Consider the following 19,291-nt stretch of genomic DNA (forward strand, 5'->3'; position numbering starts at 1 on the left):
TGCTCCTTATGATAATCCGACTAAGGCCTGATGATCTGAGGTGGAAGAGTTTCATCCCAAAACCATTGCCCACCCCGGTCTGTGAAAAAACTGTCTTCCACGAAACCAGACCCTGGTGCCAGCAAGGTTGGGGAACACAGCCTGTGGTGTGGCTCTTCTCACGCAGGTACAAGGAGAGTTGGCTCCTCATGCTTCTCAGTTTTCAGGTTTGAGCTCTGGGCAGAGACCAAGTGCCCAGGCTACGCCCCTCTCTGGAGCACTCTTACACAGTGCTCCTGGCTTCATTAGCCCAGAAGAACATGAGAACAGCATGAAAACATACTCATTTAGGCCTCTGCCAGGAAAATGGCTCTGGTTTTGCCAGGCTTTTCTTGAGGAAAACCCAGACCCACGAAAGCCCTGAGTTCCGGTGCCCGTGGGACCTTGCCTGGTGTTGGTCTTCAGGAATTAATTCTACCTTAAGGAGCGCCTGTCACCAGAACAACTCAGGGCCCGTGCCTTTCCAGTGGTTCTCCTTTCCTGGGGAATTGGCACTGGCCGAGGCAGGGTAACACTGAGATGCAGGTGCAGGGACAATCCAACCTTGCAGAAGGCTCTGGAATCCCAGCGAGGCAGGAGGCACTGGGCTGAAACGCTTTGGGTTCTTCTGGGAACAGGGACTACTCAGTGTAAAACAATTACTGAAGACCAACAGTTCCAAGCATGGACCTAAAAGAAATCAGGCTGCACTGACTATGAAATAAGAGTGGTCAAATGGCAATAATTCCGATGTTTCACAGAACACAGAATAAGGAAATCAGTCACTTAACAGTCACACCTGGGCAGTCTCATGTGATTAATGTAGAAGCACAAAGGGCTGGGTAAGTACAGAAAGGAAGAGAGATAAAGAAAACACAAGAGGCCAAGAGAAGTTCTGTAAGGATTTTTCTAGTAGCTGTCCCAGCATGGCCCCAAGAGTCTGCAGCAAGGTGGAGCTGGGGCCCTAGACTCCCTGTCTGTGGAAGGGTGTTCCAAAACTCCCCTTTCATGCCAACAAGGGCCTTCTGAGGGGCGTGTGCCTTCTTCCCATTTTGGGCACATTCTGCCTGTGCATGGCACACTTCTTATTGCTGGGAGGAAAGGCTCATCAGTGACAAGGTTGGGCTTAGCTAGCCTGAGTTAGGGTGAAGATGCTGGCAATGATTCAACCTCTTGCCCACTGTCCTTCTTGGAGACCCATTAAAGTGCCCCCAAAATATTCAGAAAGTGTTCATAAACAGCTTTTGCAAAGCGATGTGGAAGTTGGCCCACAGGAAGTAAAAGGGAGCTGGTGTTCACGTAGCTGGTAGAACCCGGAAGTAATTGATGGAGAGTCCCATCCGCCTGCAGGCCCACGTCCCCTCCCGGGCAAGGAAACGTGTTTCTGCACACAAGCCTACCACCCCCTCCCGCCAAGGTAAGCGGTGAGGAGACAAGGAGCAATTATAAAGAAAGAGGTGTTGGCAGCCAACAGGGTGCTGAGAATTCTGGGCGGTGGTGAGAGGAGCCCACAGTGCCATAACCTGACCTGGGCAGGAGTGCCAATGGGCCTCACCGCCCCTTGTTTCATGATGACTAATCTACTTGCTGGCACTTGTGAGGTGCTTGGCTGGTGAGCTGCAAGGTAAGGGCTGGTTTTTGAGTCTCAAGGAGGTTTCAGGGCTTCGTGAAAGGGGCTGGAATTTGGAGAGACTCCTCCTGAAATCTCCACATGGGTGTTTTTATCTCGGGGGGCACTTGTAGGACCTGGGTCCTATATGGCATCATCCTGCCCTACTTTTTAGCATAAAAATAAGAGTGGCAAAAAAAAAAAAAAAAAAAAAAATTAGCCGGGCGTGTTGGTGGGCGCCTGTGGTCCCAGCTACTCGGGAGGCTGAGGCAGGAGAATGGCGTGAATCCAGGAGGTGGAGGTTGCGGTGAGCCGATCGCGCCACCGCACTCCAGCCTGGGGGACAGAGAAAGACTCCGTCTCAAAAAAAAAAAAAAAAAAAAAAAAAAAAAAAAAAAAAAATAAGAGTGGCCCATTTTCACAGCCTGCTCTCCTTCCATGTCTGTGCCAAGGCCATCCTCTTAGGCAGTGTGTTAATTAGGGAAACTGACAGGGAATTTATGAGAAAAAAGAACAGATTTCAAGAAGTTTCAGAAGGAAACTGAGATCCAAAGGGGATTTTCCGGGGTGTTCCCAATGGGCAGCACAGAATCACGTTGGGTGTCCCCACCTTCCTGTGGGAAGCCTCAGGCATCGCTCTGAACAGCAGTGGTCCCCTCCCCTTTATTGCTGGGGGATGGGCAGGCAACAGCAGCCAGGGGCTGAGATTTGAAAATTATGCACATGTATGTATCCATCCTTATTACTGACTCTTAGTTAATTTATTGTCACTTATTGCGCCCCCCACATCCCAATTCCTTCTCTGCCTTCTGCAGGCACCAGGATACTGACTTATTTCAGAGAAAGGGGAGCAAGAGGCTACAGACGTGGGTGGCTGAGGGGAGGAAGGACATGAGCAGGCCAGGAGACACCGCCCAGACTCTCGGAACCATCAAGGCTCTGAGGAAAATGACGGTGTCACAGCAGAGCTGTGAGCTACTGAGGGGTTGAGGCCCTCCCTGACTTGGACTGTGGTTGTCGAGAATGCCAAGCAGACCCCAGGGACCTGCTGCTCTGATCTATGGGGAAGCCAAGACCTCTTCACATTCCATGAGAGCTGCTTCAGGGGGATGGAGGCCAGAGAGGGCTCTTTCATGTGAGAACACCCAAGTGCCTAGGGCCCGGCAGGTGCAAACTTGGGGCTCAGTGCTTTGCCCACCACAGCACAGTGCCCTCTCTTAGGCCAATTCAGCATGAGGCTAGGCCTGTGCCCACTGCAGTTGGCAAAATGTGGGAACAGTGCCATGGCTGCTAATGCCAGCAGCGGTGTGTGTAAGAAGGAAATAGTCTGTTTTTAACACAGGCTAGTCCCTCCAGGATGGAGAAGGGCCAGAAAGAATCAGATATCCCAGCTCAGTGTCCAGGTCACACCAAAGACAGCATGAGAGAGAAATCAGCTCAGGAAGAAAGAGCAAGAACTTTCAACCTTACCAGGTGCAAGGCTGCTGTGCCTGCGGGCACGCCTGGCAGAGCCTCCAGGCAGAAGACAGACACGCCCCTGGCCCCAGCTCCCTGCCACAGTTGGAGGCAGGAAGAAGGTGCCTGGCTCTATGTCCCTATGGTTGACCAGGCTCTGTGTGGCGTTTCTACCCCTCCAGCCACTCAGCCTGTGGGCCCTCCTGCTGGTGGACTGCACCTGAGGCCCATGGGCACAGGTGGCATCCTTCTTTTCTCCACTTGCAGCTGCTGCAAAGCAAAACTTTGCACCACTCCAGCCCCTACACAGGAGTCCTCTGTTAACGGGAACCTATGTCAGGTATAAAAACCTATTTCCCCACTTTGCACCTCTGCTGTCTTGCTGACCCCCCGGAGTGGGAGTGCTGAGCCACAGTGGCCTCAAGCTCATTCCCAAGACCTGCCTGAGCTTCCCCCTTTCCCACCCTCTGGTCAAGAGAAAGGGAAGGAAAAGAAAAACTCAGAAACCCAAAGATTGTTTGGAATTTATTCTCTTAAATAAGAATGTAACATTTGTTAAAAAAAAAATTAAAAGCACGACACCTTGGTTTCACAGTAAACGGCAAAAACAATGTTACACAATTAAATAAAAACTCACAAAGAAACACACCAGGAACTCACAAGAACACAGGTTAAAAACAAGGGCAAAAATAAAAGTTGAGAGAAGGCGGGCAGTAGACAGGCAGCAGCGGCGTGTTCCTTGGCACAGCTAATCCTCTCCTGTTGGGCTCTCGTACCGCCGCCGGGAAGCCGGCTGGCTGTCCGCCCCTCCCGCATGCACCCCAAGCTGAACGGCTCAGGAGAAAAGTGAACCCCTTGGTGCCCTGCTCGGACCTTCAAGGCTATGGTGGAACCCCTTTTGGGACAGCCTAAGAATGTTCCAGTGTCCTGCAGAAAAGAGTTGAAGATGCACTAACCACCAAAAGACAGGAGTGGGCTCAAACAGCTAACTCAGTGGAGCCAGACAGGAGCCACGTGAGGCAGGTGCCCGGCTCTCCATGGTGCCCTGGCAGCAGCAGCCCGCTGCGTTCCTAGTCTGCTCTTGGGGCCCCTTCTTGGGGGTGTGCTGCTCATTTTCTGAGACACCCACCCACTCATCTCCTTACAGGCGTGCTGCTCTTACGCTGCTGTGCACCCTCAAAGCCCTGACCTGGAGTACGGCTCTCCAGTGTGAGGCTCCCGTGGTTCTCAGAACCAGGAACAAGAAGCTTTAGAAACAGCTTCACAAATATTATAATTACTATAATTTAGGGTGCGATATATAAATATCTACCCATATATGTGCAATTAGATCTATATACATACAAACGTGTACCTATATATAAACATTCACACATCACCGTTAGCTATGGCTCGTGGGGTAAGGTGGGAGGTAAGCTGGATTGCAGAATTCTCTTGCTCTGCTAAAAGGCTTTCCGTAAATGCCTAGAAGGGAAGGGGACGTGGGAAGCAGTAAGACTTCCTAACTTCCCTCTGTCAGGTGGGAATCCTAGGGTTGAATGAAATTCTACTGCCTGGCTACCCTTCTAGCTGGTGTGGGAAAGGCCTGCATTTCCTAATGGCCCATTCAGGACCCGAACTATGGAACCTCATGGTTATCGGGCAAGGAGTGTCTGGGGACAGGGGTCAGGCAACTGCCACTGTGACCTTCATTTTTTAACTTCAGATCATCTTTTCCATAAGATGACAGGAAACTAACGTGCTTCTCCCCGTCCATCTCTGGCTGGCAGTGAACCCGGTGATGAGCACTCGGGGAAAAAGCTCTTCTGTTCCTTTCCGGCTATGCCTTCGGCTTCCCTGCTTCATTTTTGGTCATCGACCATATCAGATAAAAAGAGGATTCCTCTGGACAAAAACGAATTCAAGAAACCTGTAACTAAAGTTCTCATGTCCAAGGGGAAAATAATCCCTTTTGGGGATTTCCTTTCTCTGCCTATTGTTGTTCAAGCTTTTTCTAAAGTCACAGTGGACAGTACGAGGCCAGGGTAAGAAAATCTGTGCCAGGACCACTAACACGCAGTAGTAAGTATAAGCTTGGAAACACAGCATTTATAGATTTAAGAACAAAAAAGAGGATTTCTATATTAAAAGCACATTACAAACAGAAATACTGTAAACAATGCCCCCAAACACTAAATTAGGCAGCAGGTACAGATGTGGTTACCAGAGAAAGACAACACTTTAAAGCCGACCTAGACTGGGTTCTTTGAACTGCAGGTTGTAATTGAATGTGGGTGTTTTTTTTGTTTTTGTTTCAGCAACAGCAAGAATTTTGGCATAAAAAGAAAAAGAACATAAAGGAGAAGAGAGAAATGCCACAATATAAAGAGGAGGCACAGAGTAAAAGCACAGCTGGGTCAAACACTGCCCAGTCACAGCTTTACCAGCCCTGCCTCCTGGGGATGTGGGTCTAGGGAGGATGGCTGAGTTACACACAAGAGAATCAAGTGCCGTCATCATCGCCTCTTCTGGTCGAGTGCACAGTGGAGGCGGCTACCATGGGCCTGAGCTAATGACTGTTCTCTACAACATACATTCTGGGACCCTGAAACACCTGAGCTTTCCCTTTTCTTCTTTTTTTTTTTTTTTAGATGGAGTCTTGCTCTGTCGTCAGGCTGGAGTGCAGTGATCTCGGCTCACTGCAACCTCCGCCTCCTGGGTTGATGCCACTCTCCTGCCTCAGCCTCCAGAGTGGCTGGGACTACAGGCACCCACCACCATGCCCAGCTATTTTTTTGTATTTTTAGTAGAGATGGGGTTTCACTGTGTTAGCCAGGATGGTCTCGATCTCCTGACCTTGCAATCCACCTGCCTCGGCCTCCCAAAGTGCTGGGATTACAGGCATGAGCCACCCTGCCTGGCCACACCTGAGCTTTTCTGAAACTTTTTAAAAGGAAGTCTAGTTAAGTCATCAAAGCTTCAGTTTCATATTTAAAGAAGGAAATCTCTATCAAAGGAGAAAAAGGTACCTATTTCATGCCAGCCATAAAATACTGCCCATAATCCTGTTCCTTTTCTACCGAGGCTAGCAGCAGAGTGAGCTCACTGGGAGGCAAGTGCCCTGGATTCTGAGCTGCCGGACTAAGATGTTCCGGACTTTGAGCTGCTGAAGGGTAAGCCCCTCAGCCCTGAGCTCACTGGCCTTTGCCACCCAAGCTGGGGGACAGTGCCTGTCATTAACTGTAAGGGTCCACACTGTGATTCCTTTGGGACACCACCTTTTGAACTCCCGTGCTATACCAAGTCACCTTCTGGCTCAGAATCAAGAACCACGTGGACAGAGACGTCCTTAGGGCTCTGACTCTTTCTTGGTGGTTTTGCTCTTTAACCATACTGCCAACTCTCATCCTCTCTCCCCACTATGTAGAACATTCTTCCTCTTTTTCTCTATGGAACCCGTAATTCTTTAGAACTCCTAAAAATCTGAAACCCATTATACTTTCAATTAGATGGCAAGAATGGCAACCTCAACCAGATGGGAAAGTCAGCAAACCTGGCTTCATTCAGGAATAACCTTAACTTCATTGTGTTTAATTCTTTTTAAAAAATGTTCTGTACTCCAAACCCAAATGGAAAGTTTAGTTTCTTTTGAGTTGTTCTACTGAGTAGTCAGGTTCCTCAGAAAATCCATCTCTGCTGAAATAGGGCCCAGACTAATAAGGTGGTGCTCTCTCCAACTGAATGTACATTCTATAGCATAAAGCCAAAGTCTCTGTCTAGACCCCTTTGGTTATTTTTCTCTACCAGTGATTCTGCCCATGCTTTGAGAGTGTCAGCTGCAAAGACCTGTTGGTACTTCACGAGAAAGATGGATTATAAAGATCTTCAAGACTGTAGGTTTAAAAGTCATTAATGGTTGAAACATGGCTATAAAATGTTGGTCCCACCTGCAGGGTACTTAAAAAGCTTGCTCAGATTATAATGCGGGCATGTGCAGCAGCAGCAGCTGAGTTCACCTGGCTCGGCTGGGGTTTGCCGGGTCTCAGCCTCCAGTTCACTGCTCCCAGGGCGCACCGCCTAGCCTCTGGGCACGTTTTCCCTCTCCCAGAATGAGCACCACAAGGCCTACATGAACCAGCTTTTAGGGAAGGGAAAGGATGCAACTCTGGGAACCTCTCATTGAAGGCCAAATGGGTAATTCTCTTGTCCCACCACGGAAATTCTATGACCAACTCCTCCTCCACGGTTCCTGACACTGGCTGACCATCTTTAGTTTTTATGAGTTTTGTACATAGCTGCTTAAGATACATGTGTTTTGAACAAGAGGAAAGTGTGACACAGAAACACAGCCCTGCTGGCCCCCTCTTGCCACAGTGACCCTGGGCCGTGAACCACCTGGAGCTGCATGTGGGACATTCAGAACACCCGGCAGTTTGTGGAGCTCTGGACGCATCTCACAGGCAAGTTTTACAAGGAGCTGAGAGAGGCCATTTTAAGGAAAAAACCTACATATTTCTTCCCAACAGGCCTGGTATCCACAAACCCTGCAAGTCCTGCCATGCTATGACAAGAATAAATGTGTTTATAGAGGTAGAGATGGTACTGTTCACCTCCCAACACAAGGAAGTGGTCATGAAAGTAGGGCAGGTGAGGGCTTGGACCTCATGAGAAGCCCAGTGGCCAAGGGGTCAGGACAGAGCATGTCCCATCACGGTGCAGGGCAGACAGGAGAGCAGCCACAGCTCATCCACACACAGTGACAGGGAACGGACGCAGAATCTTAAGTGAAGGTGAACGCAAAGCCAGACCATGGGGCTTAATCAACACAGCTCCAGGCCGTCAGAGGAGCTTGGAAGCAAACTGCATGAAGGCCGAGTGGCCTTGGCCTCACCAGGGCGGGTGATGGGAGCAGTGTCTGAGCGCCTGCGAGCTCCTATCTACCTACACAGGACCTGGGCCGCCCTCAGGTGTGATGGTGCGGGACGGGGCTGAGGGACAGCACTTCACGGCTCTGCCGCCCACCGGACGGCCCCATCACTGGGCCACAGCCTGCCAGTGGAACTCCCCTCTGATTTGCACCAGCACCTCCGACAGGCCATAGAGAAAGGGGACTCCGAACGCAAGCAGCTGGCACATGAAAAAGGAGTCCAGAGGGTTTTGGGCCACTTGATGCCCGAATGAAGAAATGTTGCTTTGGAGGTGCTGGCTCATGCCCTTGGCCTTGTCACAGAGGCCGAGGGAGTGACGCGCCACCCAGCCAAACAAGGAAGTGAGGCTACCTGGGGTTCTCTCAGTTGAGCTGGCCATGGTGTTGGCCCGTCCGTTTGCGTCTGTGCTGGCGCCATCCTGCAGGGGTCCTTTGGCCTCCTAGGAAAGTTCATGAGAAAAAGAAGAGTGACTCTGACTGATGCACTCAAATCCTCAAATCCCTAGAGGCACTGACAATCTGACAGGCTGGTTTTAAATTTTATTTATTTATTTATTTAAGAGGGCCTTGCTGGCGCCCAGGCTGGAGTGCAGTGGCATCATCATAGCTCACTGCAGCCCTGACCTCCTGGGCTCAAGCAATCCTCCCACCTCAGCCTCCTGAGTCACCGGGAGTCAAAGTCTAGATCCATCTAGGTGCACCTCTTCCTGCCAGTCCCTCCGCAGGCAACAGAAGCCCTCAAGGGGGACTGACAGGCAGGCGTGCTGCCAAGGTGGCAGCCATGCTGAAGAGACTGCTGGGTTCACCTCGACAAAGACAGGTGGAGAAGCCACCCTCATTAAAAAGAGGATAAGAAGGGAAAAAGTTTGCAGACAAATAACTCACAGAACCAGTGAAAGGCCCCACAGGCAGGGCGCCCTTTGGGTGTGGGGAGTGAGGGTGGGGCCACCGAGGGATCCTCCCGACAGTCTCCTCTCCCACCCTGCCCTTCTGGAGGAAGCTCTAATCATGTGGAACATGAGGAGGCATCACCCCAGTGGCAGGGTGTCCTCTCAGAAAGATGTGTGTTGACGAAGGCAGGTGTCTATGCAGCTGAGACAGAGAGCTGCATCATCTCCTGGGTCTGACTCAGGCGGCAGGTGGAGCCTTTACCTTAGCGAGGCAACCTCAGATCATCCATGAAAAGATGGTTCCCTCCCCACCCGGGACTGCCACTGCATCTTGGGCCCTCCCCGTTCCCAGGAGAGGCAAGGCCACAGGGGCGTTTGCAGGTTGGCCACCCCTGGCCCATAGCCACACTGATGCAACACCCACTGCTTCTCCCCCACTTACAGGATGGTCACCATTACCTTTCCAGACAGGGGAGCCACCGCTGGTCTCTTCCTTTGTGCGTAGCCAGAGAGTCGATAGCAGTAGTGTGGCTTACAGTAGAATTTACCTGCAGACAGCAAGAGGCAGGGACAGAGGCGATGAGCCAGGCACGGATCCTGAATGTGCCTCCCTGGTCTCAGCCACTCCTTTCCATCTCCTCCAGCCTCACGAGGACATCAAGCCACCCAGCCTTCCCTGGGCCCAGCTTTCTTGTCCGGAGAAGCCAGTTCCTCCGGGTAAACTTTGATTCTAGCCCTCCTCTCCCTTGGCCTGAAGGGGGTCTTTTCCTTTGGGAATGTGAAGGCCATTGAGCCATCACCCAATCAGTGACCAGAGCAAAGATGTGAGGCCTGTGTGGCAGGGCCAGCAAACAAAGTGGCAGTGTGTGAGGAACAAAGATGTGGTCACATGAAACGCTGGGAGTAGCATTGCTGGGGAAACCAAGAATGAATACAAGTGCGGGGTGGAGGGGTGGAGGCGTGGAGGGGTGGAGGCTGCAGGGGTGGGGCATCGCCTGGCATTGGCTCTGACAGGCCCATCTCTGCTGCTCCCCCTCCCGCACCCTATCCCTCACCCCCTCCCAGTCCCCTCAGAGGGTCAGGATCAGCAGGAAAGGACATTAGAAAACAAAAAATACTGCAATGGACTATGAGTAGGATGGAACGGAACACAACAGAACAGAACAGAACAGAACAGAACAGAACAGAACAGAACAGAACAGAACAGAAACCAGAGTGAACTGTGGCATGATGAGAATAAAACGTTATTTCTTGGAACTTGCAGCTGTGTCTGGGTCTCAAGGTAACATGCATCCCCATGGGGGGTGTGGTCAGAAAAATCTGAACACCACTGAACTTGGCTTTTCCCATGACTCTGGTAATGGAATTAACCCACATGGTCATTTTTTTCTGACTCTTTTTTACTCTCACTTAAAGAGCAACTGACGACTTTTGAATCTCAAGTGATAAACCCTACTACAGAAACTGTTGAAACAGAAGTAATCCCATTTCATTTTCCTCATTTGTAGAGAGTGCTTCTTAGACAAATGAGCTTTCCTGATCTCAAAGCTACAATAAGAGGACCTAAAAGTCAAAGAAAATAAAGGTAAGATGGTATTCTTCCCTTTCCCTTTCCCTGATGATCTGATTGTATCTTTCTTCTTTTCCTTCAGAGAAACTGACTTGTTTTACCTGCACTCCCTATCCGATGCTGAATAAATCTATTAGAAAGACACAGATCTTAAAAAATTTTCATAATGCCTAGTATACTTTCTCAGATGGAATGTTTCACTGGCTACTGGCACTTGGCCAAGATGCAGAGACTCTACAGTGGCAACACCTGACAGCCAAAAGCCTGCCAGTCTTACCGCTTGTTTCTCCACCAGGGGAGTGGAGCCACAGGTTGCTGCCTGGAGCTTGGCCACAACTTCCTTTTCCCATCTGAATAAGCCACTCAGCTTTTGTAAATGTTGGCCACCAATAATTAGGATAAGATAAGATGTATGAGTGCTTGGATCATGCACTACTTGTTTTGGTCTGTTTTGTATCTCATTCTTTAAGAAATACCACTCCCTCCTCCATGAGACTCTGACACGGGCTGGCAACCACGTGGCCTGAGCTTCCACCACCAGTAACGCATGACCCAGGCCACTCGGCAACTCACTCCCTCCACCCTACCCAGGATAGGGTGCTCTGGGGACTGGCATGTGGCTAAAGGCAGGCTCGCTGGAGACGTTATGGGGATGGTGAGGGAGGTGAGGGAAGGGGCAGCCCTTCCCTGGGGACTGCTATCTGGATGAAAGCTGTAAAGTTAAGGCTTCAACTGTCATCTGCATTGGGTTTCTATTACTTGTAACCAACAGCCTTGCTTATTACAGTATCAGAAAACTAAAATGTTATCATGGCTTTCATTTCTTCCATTTTTTTCCTACATTAATTTGCTTGTTTTTGCAAAAGTGGAATCCCAGATCTTAAACTATAACTCCACTGAACTCAACTGAATCCTCCTTGAACTCTGCTCTGGTAACCTAAACTAATAAAGAAAAGAGGTTTACATTTCAGAAACAAGTCCTCCAAGCCTAATCAAAAAGTTCCAGCAAAATGTTTTCTCTAGGAAGACAGTACAGACGATGCGAGGAATGTGAGCGCTAAGAGTGATCTCTGTTCCAGCACTGTCTCAACCGCTCAGTAGCTGTGTGAAATAATCTGTCTTTTGGAAAATGTCTCCTCCCATGGAGAAGAACACAGCACCCACCTCATAGGTGGAGATATTAAATGAGGTGGCACAAGTCACGTGTACGCATCTCCCCATATCCCTTCCCAAACTCAACACGATGGCACTTTTTGCTTTTTAAATTAAAAAAAAAAAGCTAATTTTAATGCTAACATTTGCCAAGTGCCAGACACTATTTTAACTGCTTTCCATCTATCAACTCATTTAATCCCTAAACGAGCTGGTGAGGCAGGTGCCATTAGTACCTACCTCTTTCTCAGCGAGGCACAGAAGGCCGAGTGACCTGCCCAGCGTGTTCCACAGTCAGTGAACCGCAGAGGCGGATGTGGTCCAGGATGCTGCTGCCAGAGCCTGCACTACCACGACACTACTATGCTTGCCTCAGTGGTAAACCCAGCCTTGCTATGTTTTTAATTAGCTACGAACTGTGGGTGATTCAGTCAAGTGACTGATTCTCAATGGTCCAAATTAAGGAATCCTGGTAACTGAATATGGGAGTGACTGGAAAAGGGAAACGGAGAAAACAGATGGCCACAGGGCAAACCCAAGGTCAAGTGGGCCGTTCATTCATTCATTCACCCAGGCCTGAGTGCCACCGTATGACAGCTACCGATCTGAACACCGAGAGCCCCCAGGCAAGCAGGCAGACTGGTTCTCCAGAGACGCATGGATAAGATCAGACAGCGCGAGCCCTGCGTGGAGAACCACACGGGCACACCGGTGCCTGCGCAATTGCCCTCTATCAAAAGAGCCAGACCCCTCTCTGAGGAGCACCTCATGGAGATGTGGAACACAGGCAGCTCACTCTGTGGAGACCAGGGGGTGTACTCCAGGAGAGGACAGAGCAGAGCCACGTCCTAAGGGAGCAGTGGCTTCATCACGCTTATGGGATGGAAAGACACTGGAGCAGAGTGCAGCACACTGGGGGCAGCTGACGGCAGAGGCTGGGGTGGACACGCAATGCTCTCTCCACCTGGGACAAGGTTGCGGGCTCTGTCTGCACGGCAGTGGCTAGGACATTGGTGAGATCCAAGTCACACCTTTTAAAATCCCTCCGGTTGCTCTGTGGAAACAGACTGGGGTGTAACAGACGCAAGGAGACCAGTGGTCCAAGCAGAAGATGCATGGCTGGCTTGGAGGCTGCTGCAGGGATGGAGACAGTCTCAGGCTCGTCACTGACGAGGGCCACCCTGCACACACCACCTGTGGAGGTAATGTGTGTCTCTTCTCAAGATGACAGGGAAGGGCCTGACACTAATTTTGAGTCCTTGTCTTAAGAGCTGGCAGTGATCACGAATGAGCTAGTGCTTTGCAAAAACAGAAAGAGCAGCTCTGTGTTTGAGCAGACGGCATCCTCCAGAAAGAGCTGAAGACAGAACAAATAGCACCACAAGTAAAACACGGGGACATCTTCAAATATGATTCTTAATTTACTAGTATGGAGTTGGCAGCAGGCCTGGAGTCACAATCCCTGAATCTCTGACCTGGAATGAATCTCAGGTGTCATTTGGTGCAAGTGAGCTATTACTAGTTGTGTCAATTTGGACAAACAACATACAAGTTCTCTGAACTCAGCTTCCTGACTTCTAATTACAGTAATAAAAAGAGTTACCTAATGGGGTTGTTGTGAGGACAAAGGGTGTGATGTGTTTGTTGGGGCCCAGCACAAGGCCTCAGTTACTTCCTCCTGCCACAACCTCCCCAGCTTATTCTTTGTTCTCTGAGCCTCTTCAGTTAGATTTCTGAGACACTTGGCAACTTGGATAAAAAACAGGCTAAAACTTCAGTGCCCCTAAAGTTCCTTCCTGGCTGTAGTCCATCTGTCCTCTGACAGATGAGGGGGAGGACTGTGGAGAGGCTAAGCTGATGAAAATTTTATCTGGGTTAAAATTTGGGGAGCTGGTTTAGAACAGCTGTCTTCTCTGCTCCAGTGTTAAGAATACTGCACTCAACTAGGCTGGCCTCATCCTGTCTCGGCCTCTCACTGCCACCTGAGCTCCTGCCAGGTGCGTACCTCTGCCCTCTACTCAGCCACCATACCCTTCTCTCTCAAAGTCTAGCCAAGGGTCAGGGAGGTCAGTCCAAGATGCTCTTGAACTTCACAGATTTCCTCCTCCCCTGCGCTTCTACAAAGCGACAACCTAGGCTGTGTAACCGAGCCTTTCGCTGCACACACTCGTGTCGCCTGCTACTCTTCATGGGTCTCATCCCCATAGAACAGTGAGCTCCTGGAGGCACACATTACACTTCTGCATCTTTCACAGAATGCAGCAAAGATGCACACACACCCATGGGCAAAAGTACCCGTAGATCAATCAGCTGCACCTTGTGACATCGTCTTTCCGGGCAGACTCCATGGTGAGAGGCTAACTAGAACACTCTGAGCATCAGGGACAGCTGAGCGAGGTTGGGTGGCTCCCTCTGCCAGGCCCCATCCTTGAGATCAAATGAGCTATCCAGAGAGCAGGTGTGTGGGAGAGGTGGAACAGAAGACTTGACAGCAAACAATCTGCCTGCCTTATCTAAACAGCGTCCTAATTCTTCCATTCTTCCCCGACTCGGGAGTGCTTTTTACCAACATAGTAGAAGGGCCAGGCACCATGACAGGAGTCAGCCTTTCTTGGCTCACCTCTCTGGGCTCCTTCCTTGCTCCTTCTAACAGAGAGGCCTGTTTGTTCACCCTCAGGACAGCTGAAGTGACTAGGTCCTAACTGCATGGCACCCCTCTCCTATATGACCTCACTTTAGAATCTCACAGTCACGCAATCTTCTATCAATGTCAGGGTCTTTATGCCACCTTATAAAGATTACTGCCTCTCCTATTAATCTAGGCCCCTCATTACTCTGGAATCTATAAGACTGCCTCCCACGAAGTCCCTCCAGCATCCTATAGGAATGGGGCTGGGGGTCATCAATGCAGGGTCCTCAGATGGCGGCCAGCATGCCTCTGCCCATCACAATGGCTCTATCATCTGTGTGCAGAATTCTCTACTGTTTACCTTATCAAGGTCTTTTCACTGTAAAACTGGCAGCACATGTTGCCAAAGACCAGGCCTTGAACACCACAGTAAATCAGATTCAGGCCCTGTGCAATGGTTCGCAATCCACCAGAGAGAGAGATCAGACAGATGCCAGAGAGGTGTTAACACGGGCCACCTTGCAGACATCTCCAAGAGCAAAGGTCTGAGAACCCAGGGGCCTGAGACCCAGCTCCAACTTGCTGTCATCATCAACCTTAGGCAAAATATGTGACTTCTATGAATGTGCAAGTCCCCTTCTGTAAAGACAAAAAACCTTATTTTTATTGTGTTCCTTTTATCTCAGGTTCCCACCCTGAGGTCAGAAAGCAAGTAAGTATCCCTGAAGTCAGAGAAATGACTTAGGTAAATGCATGCCATTCTCATCAGCCTGGTGACGCTGGGAAATATTGATAAGTAAGAGTCTTAGAGAAAGAGCGATGGAGGGAGAGGGGCAAGAAAGGCTGGGAGAGGCATGACGGAAAAGACGCACATGGAATAAGGCAGGAAGGGGCCCGAAGGCGCCCAGCTCAGATGGAAACACTGTCCAAGCACAGTTTCGCAGTGGGGCTGGAGGCGCGGGGTGTCTCACCATCCTCGATGTCGTAGGCGTAGGCCGAGAGGCGCAGGGTGGTGGCGCAGTATTCGCACTTGAAGCAGCTCCGGTGGAAGAACTTGCCCTCGGCACTCAGCCTCTCCATCACGTAGACCCGCTTCTGGCAGAAGTAGCACGTGTCGCTGCCTCCCAGGTTCTGCGGGAACTCCTTCTTCATGGAGCCCTGCAGGAGGTGGCAGTCGGGAGGAAGGGGAGCACCTCAGGGAGTGCCACACAGGCCCTCCTAGAGGCACAGCCTGGCGAGCAAAGCCAACCCTCACTAAGGGGTCTGTTTTGAGACAGACTACTAACTGGCTATGGTCAACTTTGCTCTTGGCTCTGCCACAGAGTGACGGCACCGCCACAGTCACTGCCTCCACGCGCTGACAGAGAACACTTGGCACAACCGCGAAAGCCCGGGCCAGCCTGCCGCTGACAAGGGAGCCAGCATCACAGTACTTCACACCAGACTTGAGTAATGCTATGATACAGCCTGGCGACGCTGTGAAATATTGACAAGAAAGAGTCTTAGAGAAACAGCGATGGAGGGAGAGGGGCGAGAAGGGATGGGAGGGGCATGATGGAAAAGACGCACATGGAAGAAGGCAGGAAGGGGCCCGAGGGTCCCCAGCTCAAATGGAAACGCTGGCAGAGTTCTGTTCTGAGGGTAGCTGTATCTGTATCTATTCCGTGTTGACATAGTTCACATGAATATATGTGGGTCCCTGGACTCACAGAACAACTACTGCAGTCTTAGGAATTTGGTATCAAAACCCAGACAACCTCAAAAGCAATTACTGCATAGCATACACGGGCTACACAAGTTATAAGTGACCCAAGCACACAGGTGTGTTTCCCATGGCTGTGCTGGGTCTAGCTAGACAGTGCCTGGAGGCATCTCTTACCAGTTCCTTCTTGTCTAGAAGGGCTTTGGGTGGTTCTTTCCTTTGAAGCTGATTGGCTATCTGCTCAGCCAATGAGCTCACTCCGCCCGTGTACATCTTTATATACTTCTATCGGTTGAAGATTACAAAATGACCAGAATGAAGGGAAATGAGAAGGAAAAAAATACATAAATTAAGAAGACACGGGAAAAAAAGAAATCTTTGGGAAGTGCAATTTAAATACAAGGTGCAGCAGCAAACCATGCCAACACAGTGCTCACAGGCAGGGAAACCAGGTGGAAGAAAAACATCACGTCAGTGTCCACACAGGGGTACCGGCACAGGCAGGACGGCTGCAGGGAAAGTGTCTTCCTCGGGAAGAACTGGGTCTCTCCCATCTCTGTGGAATGCACAGTTCCAGGGAATGGTGGTAGAAGGCAGGGCGAACGCGCACAGAGACGGGCAGGCAGGGCCTGGGTCCTGCGGAGCTGGGCTGCGTTCACAGAACTCGAGGGGCACCCCCATGCACGCAGCGGTGCCCAGGCTGACCCCGTCTTTCACGGGCCAGGAGGCCATCTCCTCACTCAGAAGGAACCACGCTTGCTCCTGCACAGGCCGCCTCTGTATGGGTAGCGCACATCGCCAGCTCTTCCTGCTTCCTGATGCTTGGCCCCACAATGCCTGCCACAGGCAGCGAACGCTCCCAGGCTATTTTGGAAGAAGCCTTCTCAGCCCTTTCTCCCTGCTGATGTTATTGGGGGTCTGAGGGCAGCATGATGAGGCCCATGTGGCCCATCCAGGTGCTGAGGCCAAAGCCTTCTAGACTGGGCTGAGCATGTTGGCCACGAAGTGTGGCCATGCAGCCAAGCTGCTCCACCAGCCCAGGGAGGTGGGAATGTGTTCTAGGCCAGGAGGGATTATTTTAGAGGTTGAAGAAAGGTAAGAGAAAAAAACCCAACCAACTCAAGCCTCTTTCTGGCAACACTGAAGAAACCACAGGAGAAAGTTCCACGTCTCCATCGTAAGCCGCCCTGCCCACACCTAAGCTGGGCGCCCGGGCAGCCCCGCCTTGACCTGTCCCAAGAGGAAGTCCTCTAGAGACTCCCACGACCAAGTCACCCTTGCATGTGGAGATGGCCACGCCACCATGTGGGTGACACTCCTCTCATGAACTTCATGGAGTAAGGGGGCTCCCCGCCCCCTGGGGGAACCTGACCCTAATTCTGACTCAGAAACTCACCATGAGCCATTATCCTGGGGATGCCAACAGCCCCCTTAGGACATGGCCTGAACGGACAGACGCATAAGGCCTCGTGTGAGGAAAAATCACAGAAGCACTGGGCAGGGGGAAGCAGGCGCTCGAGGGGCTCACAGATGCACACATGACGAAGCTGTTCTTGTGGCTCAGCTCAAGGCTCAGCTGAACTGCAGAAGCAATTATGGTTTTTAATTCAAAAATAAGATTCCCAAGGATTGGTGCCATTTGCCCATTAACTTCACAGATTATACCTATTAGTGGTCAAGACAAACACGTGGCTCTCAGATCTAAACCTTCTTTAGGGACACTAAAGAAACTGAGGCTTGGGACAGACAGACACCAGGCAGAGCTGAGCAGATAACTTAACAGCTGACACTGAGGGAGCAGAAAATGGCATTTCTCTCATTCTGCAGCAGGCATGGGGGAGTCTAGGCCAGATGCCAAGTATGAAGCCAGGACACCAAGCCAGCCCTGGGCCCTCACTGCTTAGCCAGGACTCTTTTCTCCTGAACTAAATCATCTGGGATTAGTTGAACTAAACCTGGGGCTGCCTGCACAAAGGCATCTGCCACATTCAGTTCTCAGCAAGTCGGCAACACTGACAAGTATCCCTGAAAGAGAGGTGAAGACTCAAGTTCTATTTGTTTCTGGCATGAAAAGCGATGGTTTCCTTCTCATCATTCATAAAAAATAGCAGAAATGTGGCAATTGCGGGATCGATCCCACTGCACATCATACGTGTGCATATGCTACCATGGACATAGGCGTCAACCCAGGCACGGGAAATACCAGCAGGAGCAGCAAAGAGACCTTCCAATCTCTCTAGAAACTCCCTGCAACTGGACCAGCACTACTTCAGATCCCGCCGCACACCATACACGTGCATATGCTACCATGCACATAGGCCCTGCAGTCCGGCGTCAATCTAGGCACGGGAAATACCAGCAGGAGCGGCAAAGAGACCTTCCAATCTCTCTAGAAACTCCGTACAACTGGACCAACTCTACTTCAGGTGACAGCCGCGTTCATTCCTCAAATGATGACAATAGGCAGCCAGAATATTGCATCGTCACCCCTCCATTGAGGTGATTTAATTACACTGTGGTTCCTACTTTGTAATACATATTATTTTGGAAGACATGTGAAGTTAAAAAAGCCAATGGCTGAAAAACATTTATCATTATTTGATATAGTTGAAATAGGATCAAAGCGGGTTCACATCAACAGACCTGGATGTGTCAGATACAGTTGGATGAAAGCCAGCAGCCACTTTAGCTGAGGAGTGTGCCACAGACCTCACACACAAGACCGACACAGGCAGACAGCAACACATGCAGCCAGCTCCCTACAGGAGACGGGCCCAAGCAAGGAATGCTACAACCTCCTGGGGTACGTGACACTTGCGAAAGTGACGTGAGTGGAGGCTGCAGAGGGCAGAGTTTTAGTGAGTCCTAGGCCATGCTACCTGTCGGAGGGAGTCGGAGGAGGGAGAGGCGGGGCGGGCAGAGGAGCGGAGACTAAGAGAAAGCTCCCACTGGTCGACAAAAAATCGACGAGGTGGTTCAGGCTCTGGCTATAAAATACAAGATGGAGAAAAACAGAAGTAAAGGAAATGTTAAATTAAGTCACACACTGACCTCTGAACATAAGATGGTTGGCAGTTGTAGAGTCTTTTACTCTAGACCTTTATCTAAATACCATGTGTAGTAAAAAAAAAAAAAAAGTAGCTCCAGAAGCATAAGTAGCCCATGCAAGGCTTCTGTTTTGCTTTTATCTGTCCTTCCCTCAGGCTTGCAGCAGAGCACACCCTGGAACGTGGTCCCGCAGCTGTGGGCTGCCCGGCACAGCCTCGGCCTCCCTCTGAGTGGGTAAGGCAGCCAGCAGGAGGGGCAGGGGGTCGGCTTGTCGACTCACATGCTCTGTGCTCTGCCGAGAGCAACCCCTGG

The 19,291-nt window shown here is 50.6% G+C and overlaps 1 protein-coding gene across 15 annotated transcripts in view; it reads right to left on the bottom strand.

The window, feature by feature from the left end:
* Positions 1–19,291, bottom strand: part of MICAL3 (microtubule associated monooxygenase, calponin and LIM domain containing 3) — a 238,895-nt gene that overhangs the window by 68,969 nt on the left and 150,635 nt on the right. For 10 of the 15 annotated variants that reach the window (XR_004030947.1, XM_030815781.1, XM_030815782.1 and 7 more), the window contains exons 17-21: positions 18,811–18,918; positions 16,109–16,216; positions 15,201–15,387; positions 9,338–9,426; positions 8,341–8,428 (exon numbers count right to left, since the gene is read on the bottom strand). Coding sequence is in view for 14 of the 15 variants with exons in the window: in XM_030815781.1 (XP_030671641.1) it covers positions 8,341–8,428; positions 9,338–9,426; positions 15,201–15,387; positions 16,109–16,216; positions 18,811–18,918 (580 nt within the window). In the remaining variant the exon portion in view is untranslated. The remainder of the gene's footprint in view (positions 1–8,340; positions 8,429–9,337; positions 9,427–15,200; positions 15,388–16,108; positions 16,217–18,810; positions 18,919–19,291) is intronic. The other 5 variants (XM_003278329.3, XM_030815790.1, XM_030815788.1 and 2 more) reach the window with 1 other exon arrangement.

The sequence above is a fragment of the Nomascus leucogenys genome, chromosome 7b (assembly GCF_006542625.1).
Source record: "Nomascus leucogenys isolate Asia chromosome 7b, Asia_NLE_v1, whole genome shotgun sequence".
NCBI classification, from domain to species: Eukaryota; Metazoa; Chordata; class Mammalia; order Primates; family Hylobatidae; genus Nomascus; species Nomascus leucogenys.